Source organism: Crocodylus siamensis, chromosome 3, assembly GCF_052110815.1.
Source record: "Crocodylus siamensis isolate JL-2025a chromosome 3, ASM5211081v1, whole genome shotgun sequence".
Classification (NCBI taxonomy): Eukaryota; Metazoa; Chordata; order Crocodylia; family Crocodylidae; genus Crocodylus; species Crocodylus siamensis.
Genome location: NC_143397.1, coordinates 12,621,524 through 12,635,780, shown reverse-complemented (window position 1 = coordinate 12,635,780; position 14,257 = coordinate 12,621,524). Strand labels below are relative to the sequence as shown.

Genomic DNA, 14,257 nt, shown 5'->3' with positions numbered 1-14,257 from the left:
TGGCTTGCTTCTTGTCTTAGAAGAATGGGGGCCACCCTTTTTGGCAGGCGTGTTGCAAATGAGCCCTGCACCCTTTCCGAGTGCCATTCTGATCCCCTTCCTCTTCCTAGTCTACTGCTCTGCTTTCTGTTCCCTACTCTGTTCTCTACCCAATCTTCTGCTCTGCCTTTTGCTTCCAGCCCTGTCTGTTGCTGTGGTGTCTGTCCTCTTGCTGATCTGTCGTGCCACATACTGAGGCTGCCTATGCCACTTGTGGCACTCGTGCTGCAGGTTGGCAACGCCTGTCTTAGAAAATTTGAAACTACAAATAGCAATCACCTGAGTCCCCTGGGTTAGTGGTTTTCAATTTTATCTTTGCTTCCTTTTTTGTACAAAAAGGTAGGGAAAAAAAGATTGTCCGCTTACACTGAGGGTAGTAGTTCTGGTGCCAAATAGAGAGACATGAGGGCTGTTTGCCTAATAGCTGGCTTCATTGTGTTATACCTCCACACTGAATTTGGGGCCGCTGCAGATGCTTAGCAGAACTGAATTAGCAGCTGATGTGATTTCCTACATCATGGGCTTGGGGAAACATGCATGGGCTCCACTGTCTACAGGATGAGGCCTCTCAGGTATGTTATGTCCAGTAAGATAGTATTAAATTCTCACGTTGAGAGGCTGGGGGAGGAGGTGCACGGAGGAGGAAACATCTTTGATTTAACAGGCCTCTATATCAAGGCTTGCAGGTTATGAGAAGGCTGCTTTAAAAGCTCAGTAAACCTTTGGCAATATTGTGGCTTTTGTAGGTGTGTTTATTAAATGTTTGCTATGTGAAAAAATATGGTTAACCCTGTATTGTAGAGTAGGGTAACGTACAGTTTTGATTGAGGTTATATGATTGAAGAAAATACGGTGGAAAACAAATGTAGAAGTATGACCAAATGGCAGGAAATCATATACGAAGTTGTTGTTTCTGTGAGATAACACCACTTAGGCCGCCTAACCACATGGTTTGTTACCGTGTAGTAGTTTCTGATAAAATTGAGCACAGCTTCCTTATGTTTTTCTCTGTGAGGCCACTTGAAAAGGCAGATTCTTCTCATTCTAGAGAGTGTTATTGCTGTTCTGCTTTGCTGTGTTGGCCAAACAGAGCTAAATGTTTCTATTACTCATGCACAAATAACTGTGGGCCATGTTTTTTAAATGAGTACCTCTACAGCATCTTCAAAGTCAGAGGATTACTTATGCTTCACTTGTTGTGTGCAGGTTTATCCACTGGATATTTTAATACTGCTGAGCCTATGACAAGGGCAGAAAATCCTGTTTGACAATTGTGTAAATACTGCGTGCGAAGAAGGGACTATCTAGTTTTGAAAAACAAACAGAGTCCTGTATACAAGTAAAGCTACTTGCCCTCTAATATGATAGTTGGTACAAACTCCATGATGCCTATTTAAACCATTATTTAGAGTAGAATCATATTTTGGGTAGTGAGATCAGCTTGAACACTGAAACTTATAGATGCATCTTCTGCATGTTTGCATTGATAGTCTGCAAGATAGATCATTATACTACTCATGTCTTCTTACTCTTGATGAAGAACATGCAATTTCTGTGGAAGCCTCTGTGTTGGCTCCCAAAGGTGTTTCATTTTAATGTTTTTTTTCCCCTTTTCCCTCTCCAGGCGGCAAACAGTAACAAGCACTCCTTGCTGGATTGAACTTCATCTGAACGGACCTCTACAATGGTTGGACAAAGTATTGACACAGATGGGCTCCCCTTCAGTACGCTGTTCTAGCATGTCGTAAAACTCCTTTCCTCCGTTACCAGTGGACTAAATATCAAGTCCCGCCAACAGACTTAATATAACAGCTCGTCTGTCGTAGTATTTGTGTGTGGTCCCCATGAACTGTTTACTATCCAAAAAAAGGTTTTTAAAGAAAAGAAAACAGCACTTGAGGTCTCATCAGTTAAAGCACCTTGTGGATTCTGTTTCCTATACTCTGATACTAGATGAAATTAGTGTATAGAAACACCTTCTTCAGAAGGAAGAAGGGACAGTTCTAAAGACTCTTAATGGTGTTTTATTGGGTATATAATTGAGTGTCCTAAAGGTTTATCAATAACATGAATAGTTAAGTATACATACAGGTAAATCAGAATATTGTGCTGTTCTACTTTTTTTTTATTTTTTTTATTTTTTGTTCCCATAAGTAGATGTTCTGCTTTTTGATTGATTGGGGCAAGTCTCATGCAGTTCCAAGTCTCTTTACTCCTTTATTCTTTTATATTTTTTATATACGCAGGTTTTCAAGTTGTCCTAAGGTTAAAAAGCAGACTTTCCTTGTAGAAACGCTTAATTTTCTTGCTGCGTTCTTTAAAAAAAAAAAAAAAAACACAAAAAAATTCCTCCTTTGGAAGGCAAAGAAATTACCTGAGTTAAGTCTTTGAAATCTTAGACACTTTGTATGCTTAATGAGGCCTAAAATGAATTTATTTTGTAAATTCTGAGCATCCATCACACTAGGAGTCTACTTCTTCCCTACCCACCCAAGTTAATGCATCTATTGCTGGCAATAGAGGCACTGACACTGCCAGCACCAAGACATTTGTGACTTTTTTTTTTTCCTTGTACCTCAAATCATTAAAGCAAATACTTTTTTATGAAATGAGAATGTATATTAGTATTGAATACTTGTGTAAACACACAAGCTTATTGGCTTGCCCCTTAAATCTCTCTTAACTAGAAATGTCACTAAAATCTTGATTTTTTTTTTTTTGATTATTTTATGATGCCAAAACCCTTGAAACAACTTTTCCCAGGGATAATCTAGACTCTTCCATGTAGGTTTTAAATAGATGCAGCTTTTTAACCTATTTCAGTAACAAAACTTAAACTTGATCTGAGTGGCTTTGAATGGCTTAGTTACATACCAGATCATATACATTCATTATGCCATAATGGGCCTTGTTGTAAAAGTAGTTGCTTCTGCAAAACCTCTAGGATAGTGGTTGCTGAGGTATGACCAGCAAAGGAAGACTTCTAGGTTCTTCATTACAGCGCATGTTATTGTGAACCCTTGGACACTACAGTCACACCATACTTAAAAATTATTCTGAATTATATTCTACAAATACGTCTGGGTTGGGGAAGGGCTGGGAAACTGTATAGAAGGGTTATTCTGACTTGAAAAATATACATCTTACTAACAATCTTGTGATCTAGCTGTCTGTCATTCTTTTGTTATTGTGGCAGTAGCAGGATTGCCTTTTGTCTGTTTTTCCTGTTGTTTCATCCATTACACTAGTACTGTACTTTGTAAGTACAGCTAGTGATAACTTAGCTTGGAGAACAAACATGTGGCCAGTGTTACAACTTTTAATCCATTGACTGAATTAAAGATAGTGATGGATATTTTTATGCCATACGTAACAAATACGGCATAGAAGCAATACCAAAAATTAAGCCTTGAAAAAGTGGGCCAGATAATTTTTAAAAATTGGCAAAGCAGTTACCAGTTTGTGCTAGTTTTACCAGTAGACTAATGCATTGGTAGAACTTGTGAACCTAAGAAATAAGCTTCATGCGTGTTGCATTTGCCTAATATGTGAATACACTAATAAAAGTTTTAATTCTCATGATGGTGGTTTTGGTAATGTTTGATATCATGTATATTTACACACATGCATGTGCGATTTTTAATGAATTACCTCATCAAAGAGAACTTGCCTGAAGTGTGAACATACAAACACACTAGCTAGCCAAAGCTGCTCTGATTCCTTCAGTCTTCTTTGTAGCCCCCCACACAGAGAGGGATTAAAATAATGCAGCATTCGGAAGAAATTCCAACGCGAAATAAGCGTCTCTATCTTATTCTCATCGGTAAAGGGAGAGAACTGAATTCTGAAACTGAAAGGGAATAGAAGTAACAGAATTCTCACAAAGAGGTATCTAGGCATATATTAGACAGCAGTCAGACTTAAAATAGCATTAAAATTTTTATGTGGTCTCAGAACTTCTGAGTCTCATTTTCCATCTATATTGTATGATGGCAGACTTTAGAATTCTTATCTGGAGTAGAAATAAGCCTTTTTTCACAGAAAATCCAATGGCATCAAGTGCTAGGTCAGAATGGTTGCTTTTTCTGAGCTAGATAAGAGGCTCTCTGGGTAAAAGAATGTTTCTGCCATCACACTGCATTTATGATCTGTCTGAAACTTGGGTCAAGTATGTGACCTAATTCCAGTGTCTCATTACTGTGGGTTCTTTTTATTTGTTCTCTTTCAGCTTTAGTGATATTGCTCACTTTGCCTTGAACAACACTACAATAACCCTGATTGTAGACTTTTTGGCGCCTGTCCCTAATAGGCATGCAAGGAACCTACCAACAGTATCCATGGACCTGTTGAGTTGCCTGCATGCAAGGCTGTCCCATCATCTGTAGGACAGTCATTTTTTTTCTGATTTTTAGTTTAAAATCTTAATATGATCTTTGGTACCAGCTCTGTCTTCTGCTAGAGCTACTCTCTGCATTCAAGATGCCTGTCTGCCCATACTTCATTGAAATTCTTTTGCTAGTCTCTGATTAACTTTCTCAGTCTACTCTTGTCTCTCAGTTTGTATGCCTTCTGACGTTTATTCCACAGCTGTTCTGCTCTTCTTCACAATGTGCCAAGGCTTGCCCAGACTTCTCTGTGAAGAATGCTTGTGGCACGCAAGGACTGTCACACAAGCATTTTCTATACTGTGGAAATTGGCCTGTAAGTGACGGAACAAAGTATGAATGGAAAATGGAATTGCTGTGGGGTGAGACTAATAAAAACAAGGAGCCAATGGTCTCACATTGCAGCAAGTGAAGTTTAGGTTAGATACAGTAAAAGCTCTGTTATCCGACATCCATGGAGAATGGGGGGTGCCGGTTAATCAAATATGCCAGTTATCTGAGAGTTATACTTCTCTCCGACCCAGTGGGTTGGAGGTGTCTTTGCCTGTTTGGACCACTGCCCCTCCAGCTGCGTCCAGTGAGCCAGGGCTTTCACTCCCTGGTGTCAGTTTGCCAGGGGACAGGGAGGGGGGCCCCACGCAGGCTGCCTTGCCGTGGGCTGTGGTCCACGAGGAAGAAGTGGGACTCTGGTTGTGGTGGCAAAACCGGAAGTGCCATGGTGGGACAGTTGCTGGTTAATAGAGCATTCTGGATAGCAAAGTGCTGGATAACATGGCTTTTACTGTATTAAGAAAAGCTTTCACATGAGGGTAGTAAAGCACTGGAACAGGCTACCCAAAGAGACTGTGAAATCTCCATTCTTGGAGGTTTTTAAGGCCTAGCTCAATAATGATGATCTGGTTGGGGCTGGTCCTGCTTTGAGCAGGGGGTTGGACTAGACGTGACCTCCTAAGGGGCCTTCTAACCCTCATTTTTTATGATTCTATGATAAACTTTACCTAAAACTGTTGAGTCTACAGTACAGACAATATGGTTGATCATATTGTCATTCATTAGAACTTGAAGAGATGTGCTTTATTACTAAAGCCACAACAACCTATATAGTAAGGCACTTCTGATGCCTGGATTCTGATCTGTTTTGCCAGTATCCTGTTTTGATCTTGAACTGTATTGCCCTCCCCTGTTAGAAACTATGATATTTGCTTAAAAGCATGAGATTGCAAAACCATGTCTTTTCTTTTCTAGCTTCAGCCTTTAAGGACATGCATAGATCAGATTTTCAAGGTTTTCTTGAAAACTCAGAGACCTTACCCTCTTAAATGAAAGCTGACTTGTAACTTCCCGATTGCAGTAACTAGAATTGAGGCGTTAAGAAAAAACCAGCAACTATCCCTGCATTCCCTGCACCTCCAAGTTCATCATTAGCTTTAGCTTGTAAACTTTTTGTAGAGCTTGTAGAGGGTTTGTCTTTCAGGGCATGTCTTTGTTTGTCTCTGTATAGATAATTGCATGAAAGGTCTCGCGGCCTGCCACTGAAACGTACACAATTTTAGAGCGTTCTAGTGGTCTTGTGGTTAGGGTGCTGAAAGAAAATGCTGGACATTAGGCCTGTGCATCTAGGCAGCTGTTCAATTTAGCTTTGCATCCGTCCGCTTTGGACACCAGCGATCTGATCCAGAGCTCCAGATCGGTTTCCTAGTTCGATTCGGCTGACGTGGCTCTGAAGCTTCGGGGCCACTTCAGAGATCCGGCCATAGGATATAGTGGGGAATCAATGAAATATATATAGCTTTGTTGTTTTTTGTCTGATTTGGATGAAACGTGCAGGGGTGGTGGCCTCTACTGAGAGCATGTAGCCTGCCGAGTTTCAAGAAGATGGGTGCCGGGGTTTGGGGAGACCTGCACCCCGAATTCTTGAAAGCAAAACTCATGCCGCGTGTATGTGTTGCACCAAAGGGGGCTGAAAACTGCAGGGGTGGTGGCCCCTGCTGAGGCCACAAAGCCTGCCAAGTTTCAAGAAGATTGGTGCAGGTGTTTGGGGGGAACTGCACCTCAAGCTGCTGACAGGCAAGACTTGTGACATATAGATGACCCTGTGTGTGTTAAGGCACAGTAGGGTGAAAGCTGCAGGCCTGCTAACCCCTGCTGCAGCCGTGAAGTCTGCCAGCTTTCAAAGTAGCTTAGCAGCCAGGCCTGCAGTAGTCCCATCCTCCCCACACGCCCCAAGACGGACACAGTTGTACAAGCACTGTACAAACTGTACGAGTTTTTGTAAAAACTGTCACGAGTTTTGTCTGTCAGCAGCGTGCAGGGCCCCAAAACCAAGAACTCCTGCACCAATCTCCTCGACAGCTGGCAGGCTTCGTGGCTGCAGCAGGGGCTAGCAGGCCTGCAACTTTTACCCCGCTGCTTCTTAACACACACAGGGTCATCTATGTCACAAGTTTTGCCTGTTAGCAGCCAGAGGTGCAGGGTCCCAGAAGCCAGACTCCCCCTGCACCTATCACCTTGAAATTTGGCAAACTTTGTGGCCTCACCAGGAGCCACCACCCTTGCAGTTTTTACCCTACTGTGGCTTAACACACACGACATGAGTTTTGCTTTCAAGAATTTGGGGTGCAGTTCCCCCCAAACCCCTGCACCAATCTTCTTGAAACTTGGCAGGCTTCATACTCTCAGCACAGGCTATCATCCCCGCACGTTTCATCCAAATCAGACCAAGCACAACAAAGTTATAGCTATTTCATGGATTCCCCATTATACCCTATGGCCGGGTCTCTGAAGCAACTTGGAAACTCTGGACTGCTTCAGAAAGCTTAAAGAAGCCAGCACTTCAATCCAGACATGCTGCTTCGGCATCTGAAGCATCCTAATCTTCTCGCAGTCTGAAGCCTTGCACAGCCCTACTAGACATCTGACTCTTTCATTTTTGATTCTCCCAAACAGACTAAATCACTTTGGTCTGATCCAGAGCCCACTGAAGTCAACAAAAAGGCTCCCATTGATGTTGATCAATTCCTTAGACTTATGCCTTGACCCCTTCTGTGCCAGAAGGTGTCTAGATACTACCAGAATGAGCAGTTTTTTCATTTTCCTTTTAAAAACAAAAAAAAAATAACAGCAAAAAACCTAGGTGTCTTGAAGACGGGCTTAAAACTAAGCTAATTTATACAGGTGATAATGGAAACAATACAAAACGCACCACGCCGAGTTTCTTATTTTCAAGTAGCTAGCCTATGACTCCTTATATTGAGTGTGTGAAACATTTTTGGCAATAGCTTGACATCTGTCACATCACAATCCTAATCTGTGGCCTCAGCGGTCTGAAAAAACTGTTTTAACTTCGATCTTGTCATACTCAGTCATGATCACAGCTTTTCAGCCTTGCCAACTAAGGCTTTTTTGCATCTGAAATCCTGTGTTTTACTATATTCACCCACTAAATATTTTATTTGGAAGACAAAACTTGTTCTGGCAAATGGTGCTTGAACAATGCTTGTCTATAACCCCATGCCTGACCTGATGCTAAACTATTCAGCATTGAGATCTTGTTGTTATACGTATTTTAGCAAAGCACTCTTTTTACTTGGAGAAACATCTGGGCAGCAGACAACAGGCTGACCATGCTAAAAAAATGCAATTCTAGCAATGCATAAGGAGTTGTCCACCTGTTGGCCTATTCCTAGTCCTAGAATGTTGTTGGTGAAATGTAGATCTTCCCAGTTTAAGCTTGAGTAGCAACTTTGAATATGCAAACTACTGATCTATTAAACAGGTACATCTTAAAATAACATTCAGGCTGCACTTTGTCCTTCTCTGCTTTAGAAGCTTTCTCTGTGAGCTCCTCAAGAGTAGGGACTGTGCCACCTCATTTCTTCTGTTTTGTGACCACGCAGCTCTCAGTGCATTTCTCCAGCAATATGTTGCCAAGTCTGTAAAGAATGAAGATGGGGCTTCAGAGCTGAAAACAGTTTTTGACATTAACTGTCACCTACTCAACTGTATTTGTGATCTTCTTTTTAATTCAGAGCAAAGTAGAGGCAGCTGGAAGAACAAAGATGGATGACAAATTCAAGGGCATCACATTCTTTTTCTAGACAAAGCTTCCTCCTAAAGCCACATGGAAGGCCTGGCAGAAGTGGGTAGTATTGATTCGAATGACTCCTTTCATATACATGCTAGAGGATGACAGACAGATGCTTCTGCATCTTTAAGATCAAGCTTGTTCTTTCTCTTGTCAAAGTGTGAAAGTTACAGATAATGCAATGCCATCTGGCTTCATTGATACTGAAACATTGTCCAGCTCCAGCTGTTTATTTGTCTAAACTTATAAGTGATGATACGATTAGTTTGGGGAGTTTAAGTACAGCTTATCAGATCTGTTGGCGAGTGTAATCTTTGTGTATGTCCATTTTTGATTGAAGCTGGTGTTTGCCTTAACTTCCTACCTTGTCTACTCATAGTCATATTGGACTAAGATTCCAGCGGGCACTGTCATGCTATTGTTTGACAGCATATCCACTTAAATGAGTCTCTCCTAGTAAAGAAATGGCTGCTCCCCAAGGCAAATTAGCTTTTCAAGTCTGAACTCTAGGAGAAGGGTAACTAAGATAATCTGTTAGGGGACTTGCTTTTACTTCCATGGGGCAAAGCAAGAGTCACCTAACAGGGTAGCTGGAGCTTGTAAGCACACCGTCATTGTTCAGGGAGGCTGACTTGGAGCAGGGGCTCTAATTCAAAGGAAATGCTGCATGAAGGAAGGACGGATGCTGGCTTTCTTGAAGGTTTTCTACCATTGGTTCAAAGAAAGGGTAGAGAAGGAGGAAGGGATTTGGGTAACAGTTTGAGTATTTTGCTCAGGTCTGTATGATAGTTGTGCTACCTACCTAGGTAATGAGGAACTTGATTCAGAACCCCTGGCAGAGATGTTTCTCTCTGTTTTTCACTATCCTGCGTTCCTCGGGTTAAACTAAACCCCAAATACCCACAAAGTGAAGCTCTGGAAAAGGGCTTGCTTAAGTGACTAAGGCTTTGGGGAGAAAGGGGAAGATGGGAGAGTAAGCAGTGCCCTTAGGGGAGCCAGACTATGGGACCCTGTTCCTGTAAGGGCGTAACAGAACCTGCCTGTGAGAGAGCCTGGTGAAGCCAAAAGTAGGAGCAACACTGCAGTCTGCTGAAAATGAGGCAAAATAACAATGTATGGGCTCACTGGATTGAGACCCAGCACTGATGAATGTCCAGCAAAGGTGCTTGATCTGGGTTATGTGATTCGAAGGATCTGCCAGTAAGAGTGAAAGTGTGTCTACATGGGTGACCAGCAATGTTTTGTAATGGGCCAGAACAACCTGGCTCCCATCCAAGGTAAGCAGGTGTCCTCGCCTGGCCACCACCATCTTCTTTCCACTCCCTGAGTGCAGCACTGGCACAGTTCCTCGCTGGCTGGCTGTGGTATGGGCATGAGTGAAGCCCCCAGCTGCTGACATGCCACCAAAGCCCCTTCACTTTGTAGGCATATGCTGCCAACCTCTGGCCTAGATTAAAAAAAAAGCAAACAACACCACTAAACCAGCAGGTAACTGCTTCAGGTAGTACAGAAGTGATGCAACTACAGAGGTTGGCACAGAGAATTACCATGGAACCGACATATGCTTTCCCTAAAGGTATTTGTGAGCTGCTTGCAGGTTTTGGGGGGTGTTTTTAGCTGGAGTAGCCAATGTGTGGCAGGATCCAGAAGCAGCTCCAGATGTTTTATAAGGCTCTTTAAACTTGCACTGCATTTCATTCTCAACAGTCTTCTGGCCAACAACAAGGATAAAGCCAGTCAGCTGGAATTGAGGACCACAGATCTCAAGACCTATAAGGCATCTTCTTTGATCTACTTTCTCTGCTGCAAACAGTGCACCTGTCTGAAGAAATGCTTGGAACAAAAACCTACATCATCCTGCAAGCCATTTCTTCCCTTGGGGAGAAGATGAGTTGGAATGAACTACGCAAGTGACATTGTTTAATGCCCTACTGGGAGGGTTTTGGGTACTATAGGGATGAGGATGGTTTCAAAGCCTATACCCAATGGAAGCCAATCAACTTCTTAGGCTTGTCCCATATCATTTTAGGGGTTGCTTCCATAGTCTTCCAAAAGTTGTTCTTTTATTTATTTATTTTTTTAGGAAGTCCTTGTTACTACCCAAAAGTCTTATCTTTTGTTGGATTTTGTGATTTAAAGTGCATTTTGTTTCAAGAAAAACTTGTATCATAGCTTTCAAGACCAAAAGGGAGCAGTGTGGCGATCTAGTCCTGTCCCGTGTAACAAACAGTGGTATTTCATTAGAACTGGTAAACATTTCTTTTCTTTTCTTTTTTTTTTTTTTAAAGCTGATTCAGTGGATCCTAAACTTCCACAGCAATGTGTTAAATGAAACTTTTGACAGGAACCAGTCAGGGCTGGGTGGCCACTGGTAGCTTGCCTCCCCAGGGAACTTAAGGAGCTGGCTTGCTGATCTAAGAAATCCTGGAAATTTTCATTTTCAGTTTTTCAAAAACAGAATTCTTGGAAAACTCTTCTGCGTAATTTTTTGTGGGGTTTTTTTTTTCCCTCTCTCCATTCTACTTCATCATGAAAAGTCCAGAAACATGAAAGTATCCAGAGGATGGAAATTCTGTTTCTAACTAGCTCTAAATTTTACACCGTGATTATTACAAGGATTAATGATACCTGTTCACCCCCTTGAAATGAAAGGATGGTTTTCTAGTCTGTGCAAATGGAATAAGAAGGTAAGATTTTTAAGGAACTTGATGCATCTGTGTAGCAAAGAGAAACAGTAGCATCTTTGGTCCCTAGTCTTCCTGAAGACAATCTCTGGACACAGTAGAAGCTGCAGGACTTCAAGACTCCTTTAGGAACAAGAATTTTCCCACCCAGTTCATGTGAGGCCATTTCAAACCTTTGTAGTGATGGGTCTTGTTATCTCTTTCATTTAAAATAAACTTTTTGGCTCTTCCTGGTAAAAACATAAACAGTGTTGACCACAACTGACTTCTGCTTTGGGGGAAAATCCTGCCCCTCTTCTCTTTCCTTGTAGCTGGGAAGAAGAGAAGCAGCCTCAGCCTACCTCATGGATATCTGTCTGCTCCCCCTGGCTCGCTTGACTTGATAATTGCCAGCACCTTACGACGATGAAAATGCTAGTAAGTTGGAACCCGTGTCTCAGTATTGTGTCCCCATTGTTAGTGAAAATCGGCTGGAACCCAGTTTGAAACGAGTGGAAGAAACACCAGTTCAACCGCACTGTGGGGCTTTTCTCATAGTTTAGCTATTTCCCTTGCTAATGTGCATGTGGAATGGATTCCTGGAACAGGAGCCTGGCAATCAAAACTCCTGGGTATTGTCCCAGACAATCTTACTCACCCTGTGTGACCATAGCCAAGTTGCTTAACCTTGCTGCCTGTTTGTAACATGGCATTGACTAAGGTGGTGGGAGTCTACTTTGCCAAAATGGACTGATTTGGGAGGTGCTGCAGAGGCAGAGCATTGTTTAAAGTCCTCATAATCACTGCAAAAGGAATGTTTCCATTTGCTCACATAATACAGACAGCAATCGCTCCACCGTGCAGCAACTGGGAGGAAAACAGGAAATAGTTTGTATTTTTAAAAGCGCTTTTCACAGAATCACCGCGATTCCCTGTTACAAACAAGACATGAAAGTCTCTTTAAAAAGGGATTTGTGCCAGGCGTGAGTTATTTGTTGTGAGCTTGGCGAACTGTGCCTGGTATTTAAATTAGATCTAATTTGAGGAAAAAATAGTAGTAGCTCCAGGCCATGACAATTCCAAATCAAGACTTTTTTTTTTCTTTTTTTAAGAAGGAAAACATGCTGCAAAACTTGAAACGAAAAGGCTTAATGAAATCCATATTCCTGAGAGCACTTGCATTGCAATTTTAAACACATGGAAGGAAATAATCATAAGTAAGCTAATAATGAAATGAGAAGAATTTTCTCCCTACCGCTTATGGTACAGCCTGAATCTACTCGATCTGATGCTTTTGGCCAGTAATGGTATTTTATGTGAAACGGTATTTTTGATACGTATTGGTTAAGCAGTTCATTCCCTGCACTCATGGGCCAGATTCCTTGCTGGGTGTAAATACTCTATGGAGCAGAATTTATTTTAACATCAGCTGAGATTTTTGGCCCCAAAATGAACAAGATTTTTCCACTGACAAATGTGCTCATGCCTATTGCTTCTCAGTGCATGGCAAGGGTAAATATGCTGAAGGCTTCCTGGGGAACTTACTACACTGCAGACTGATGAAACCTTGAAATGTTCAAGTGTTATCAGTATAATGTTATAGATTGGAGAAGCCATCAAACACAGCTCAACCCTGGCTAAGAGAGGTGAATTTAAAAATTCTTGTCAGCTGGGACAAAGTTATGTCTAGGCTTTCAATGGCCTTGACAAGCAGCAACAGCCTGGAGTGAAATTTCTAGGCGCATAAAAACATGCCGACTCCAACGGCAGTGGAAGTAAATTAAAGGAACAGGTTTGATCATAAACCTCCTGGATAATATGAGCATATTGAAGCAGGCTGGATAATTAGCATAATTACATCACAGCAAATGCAAAGGAGATCATATTAAGGGATATTGTATTGCAAGAGCTCTGCTACCACTGGTAGTACATGTTGAGCGAAGGACGGAGGGACTGCTCCAGGGAACGAAGCAGTAAAATCTTGTTATGAATTTGTTTATCGAGAGTGCAGAGATAGGAAGGAACAATGATGGCAGTTAGCGGGCTGAATTATTGCTTCTTTAACCTTGCTTTCCCCTGATATTCTTTTGTCTGTGCCTCAGCATCCTATTTACTTAGGAGTAAAAGAACAGCAAGATCCAAGAGGAAGAGTCTATGGGTTATCAGCACTTGAGAGAGCCAAGCTGGAAGTTGGCTTTATATTGTTGCATCTTTACTGCTGCCTTCTTTCTGTCCAGCTAATGGCTTTCCCCCCTGTGTTTGGTTCCCAAACTGTCTCTGTTTTCTCCTTCACTAGTCTTTTCCCAGCTCCATGATGGTGCCAGCATGTGCAAAGCTTTTCCACTTGATATAATTATTTAATTGAACCTGGGTATCCTGCATTCTGGGTGAGCGAGCTGGCCTGTGTGTGTGTGCGGGGGGGCGGGGAAGGGAAACAGGGACTTGAAAGAGCTGAGTTTCACTCCATTGTGGAACATGGAAACTCCTGAAGTTTTATGGGCTGGGAAGGCTCTTTCCCGGCTGGGTCCAGTGTCAGCGAGTCAGCAGAATCGCAGAGAAAGGGAAAAAGAAACTACAAACCCAAGGCACAGTAGTACACAGATCATACCTATTTGAGTGCTTGACACCCCACCTAATTTGCAGCAGCCTGCCAAGTGAAGAACGAGCTGATCCCTTTGCTGTGGCTCTGACTTCAAAAGGCACTGCTGCTTGGACCAAGACTGGCTTCTCTTTCAAATACTGCCAAGGAGAACCTTTTTATCAGGGCAGTTGAGTGTCTTTTCATAAATGAAGGACATTGTGTGCTTCTGTGTCTGTGTAGTCGAGTGCTTACACTCTCTTAATGTTCTAATTGATTGCATTTGACTCTGGTATAGGAGCACTAATAATTAATACTCTGCACTTCCAAGAATCTCAAGGCACGCTGAAACATTAATGCATTAAGCTTCTCGATCCCCTTGTAAAGCAGAGGCTTGCCTGCAGTTGGTGGCTGCCATGAAAAAGCAGACAATCTGTTCAAACTCTATGTAAAGAGCAGAGGAACTGAGCACAAGGTCTCTGCCCTAATCTTCAAGGTGCTCCACAGA

The 14,257-nt window shown here is 42.2% G+C and overlaps 1 protein-coding gene across 2 annotated transcripts in view; it reads left to right on the top strand.

Annotated features, from left to right (window-relative positions):
• Window positions 1-3,621, top strand: part of SMAD2 (SMAD family member 2) — a 71,166-nt gene extending 67,545 nt beyond the window's left edge. For both annotated transcript variants that reach the window (XM_090037756.1, XM_090037755.1), the window contains one exon: window positions 1,664-3,621. In XM_090037756.1, coding sequence (XP_089893882.1) covers window positions 1,664-1,787 — 124 coding nt within the window. In that variant the 3' untranslated portion in view covers window positions 1,788-3,621. The remainder of the gene's footprint in view (window positions 1-1,663) is intronic.
• Window positions 3,622-14,257: the final 10,636 nt, after the last annotated feature.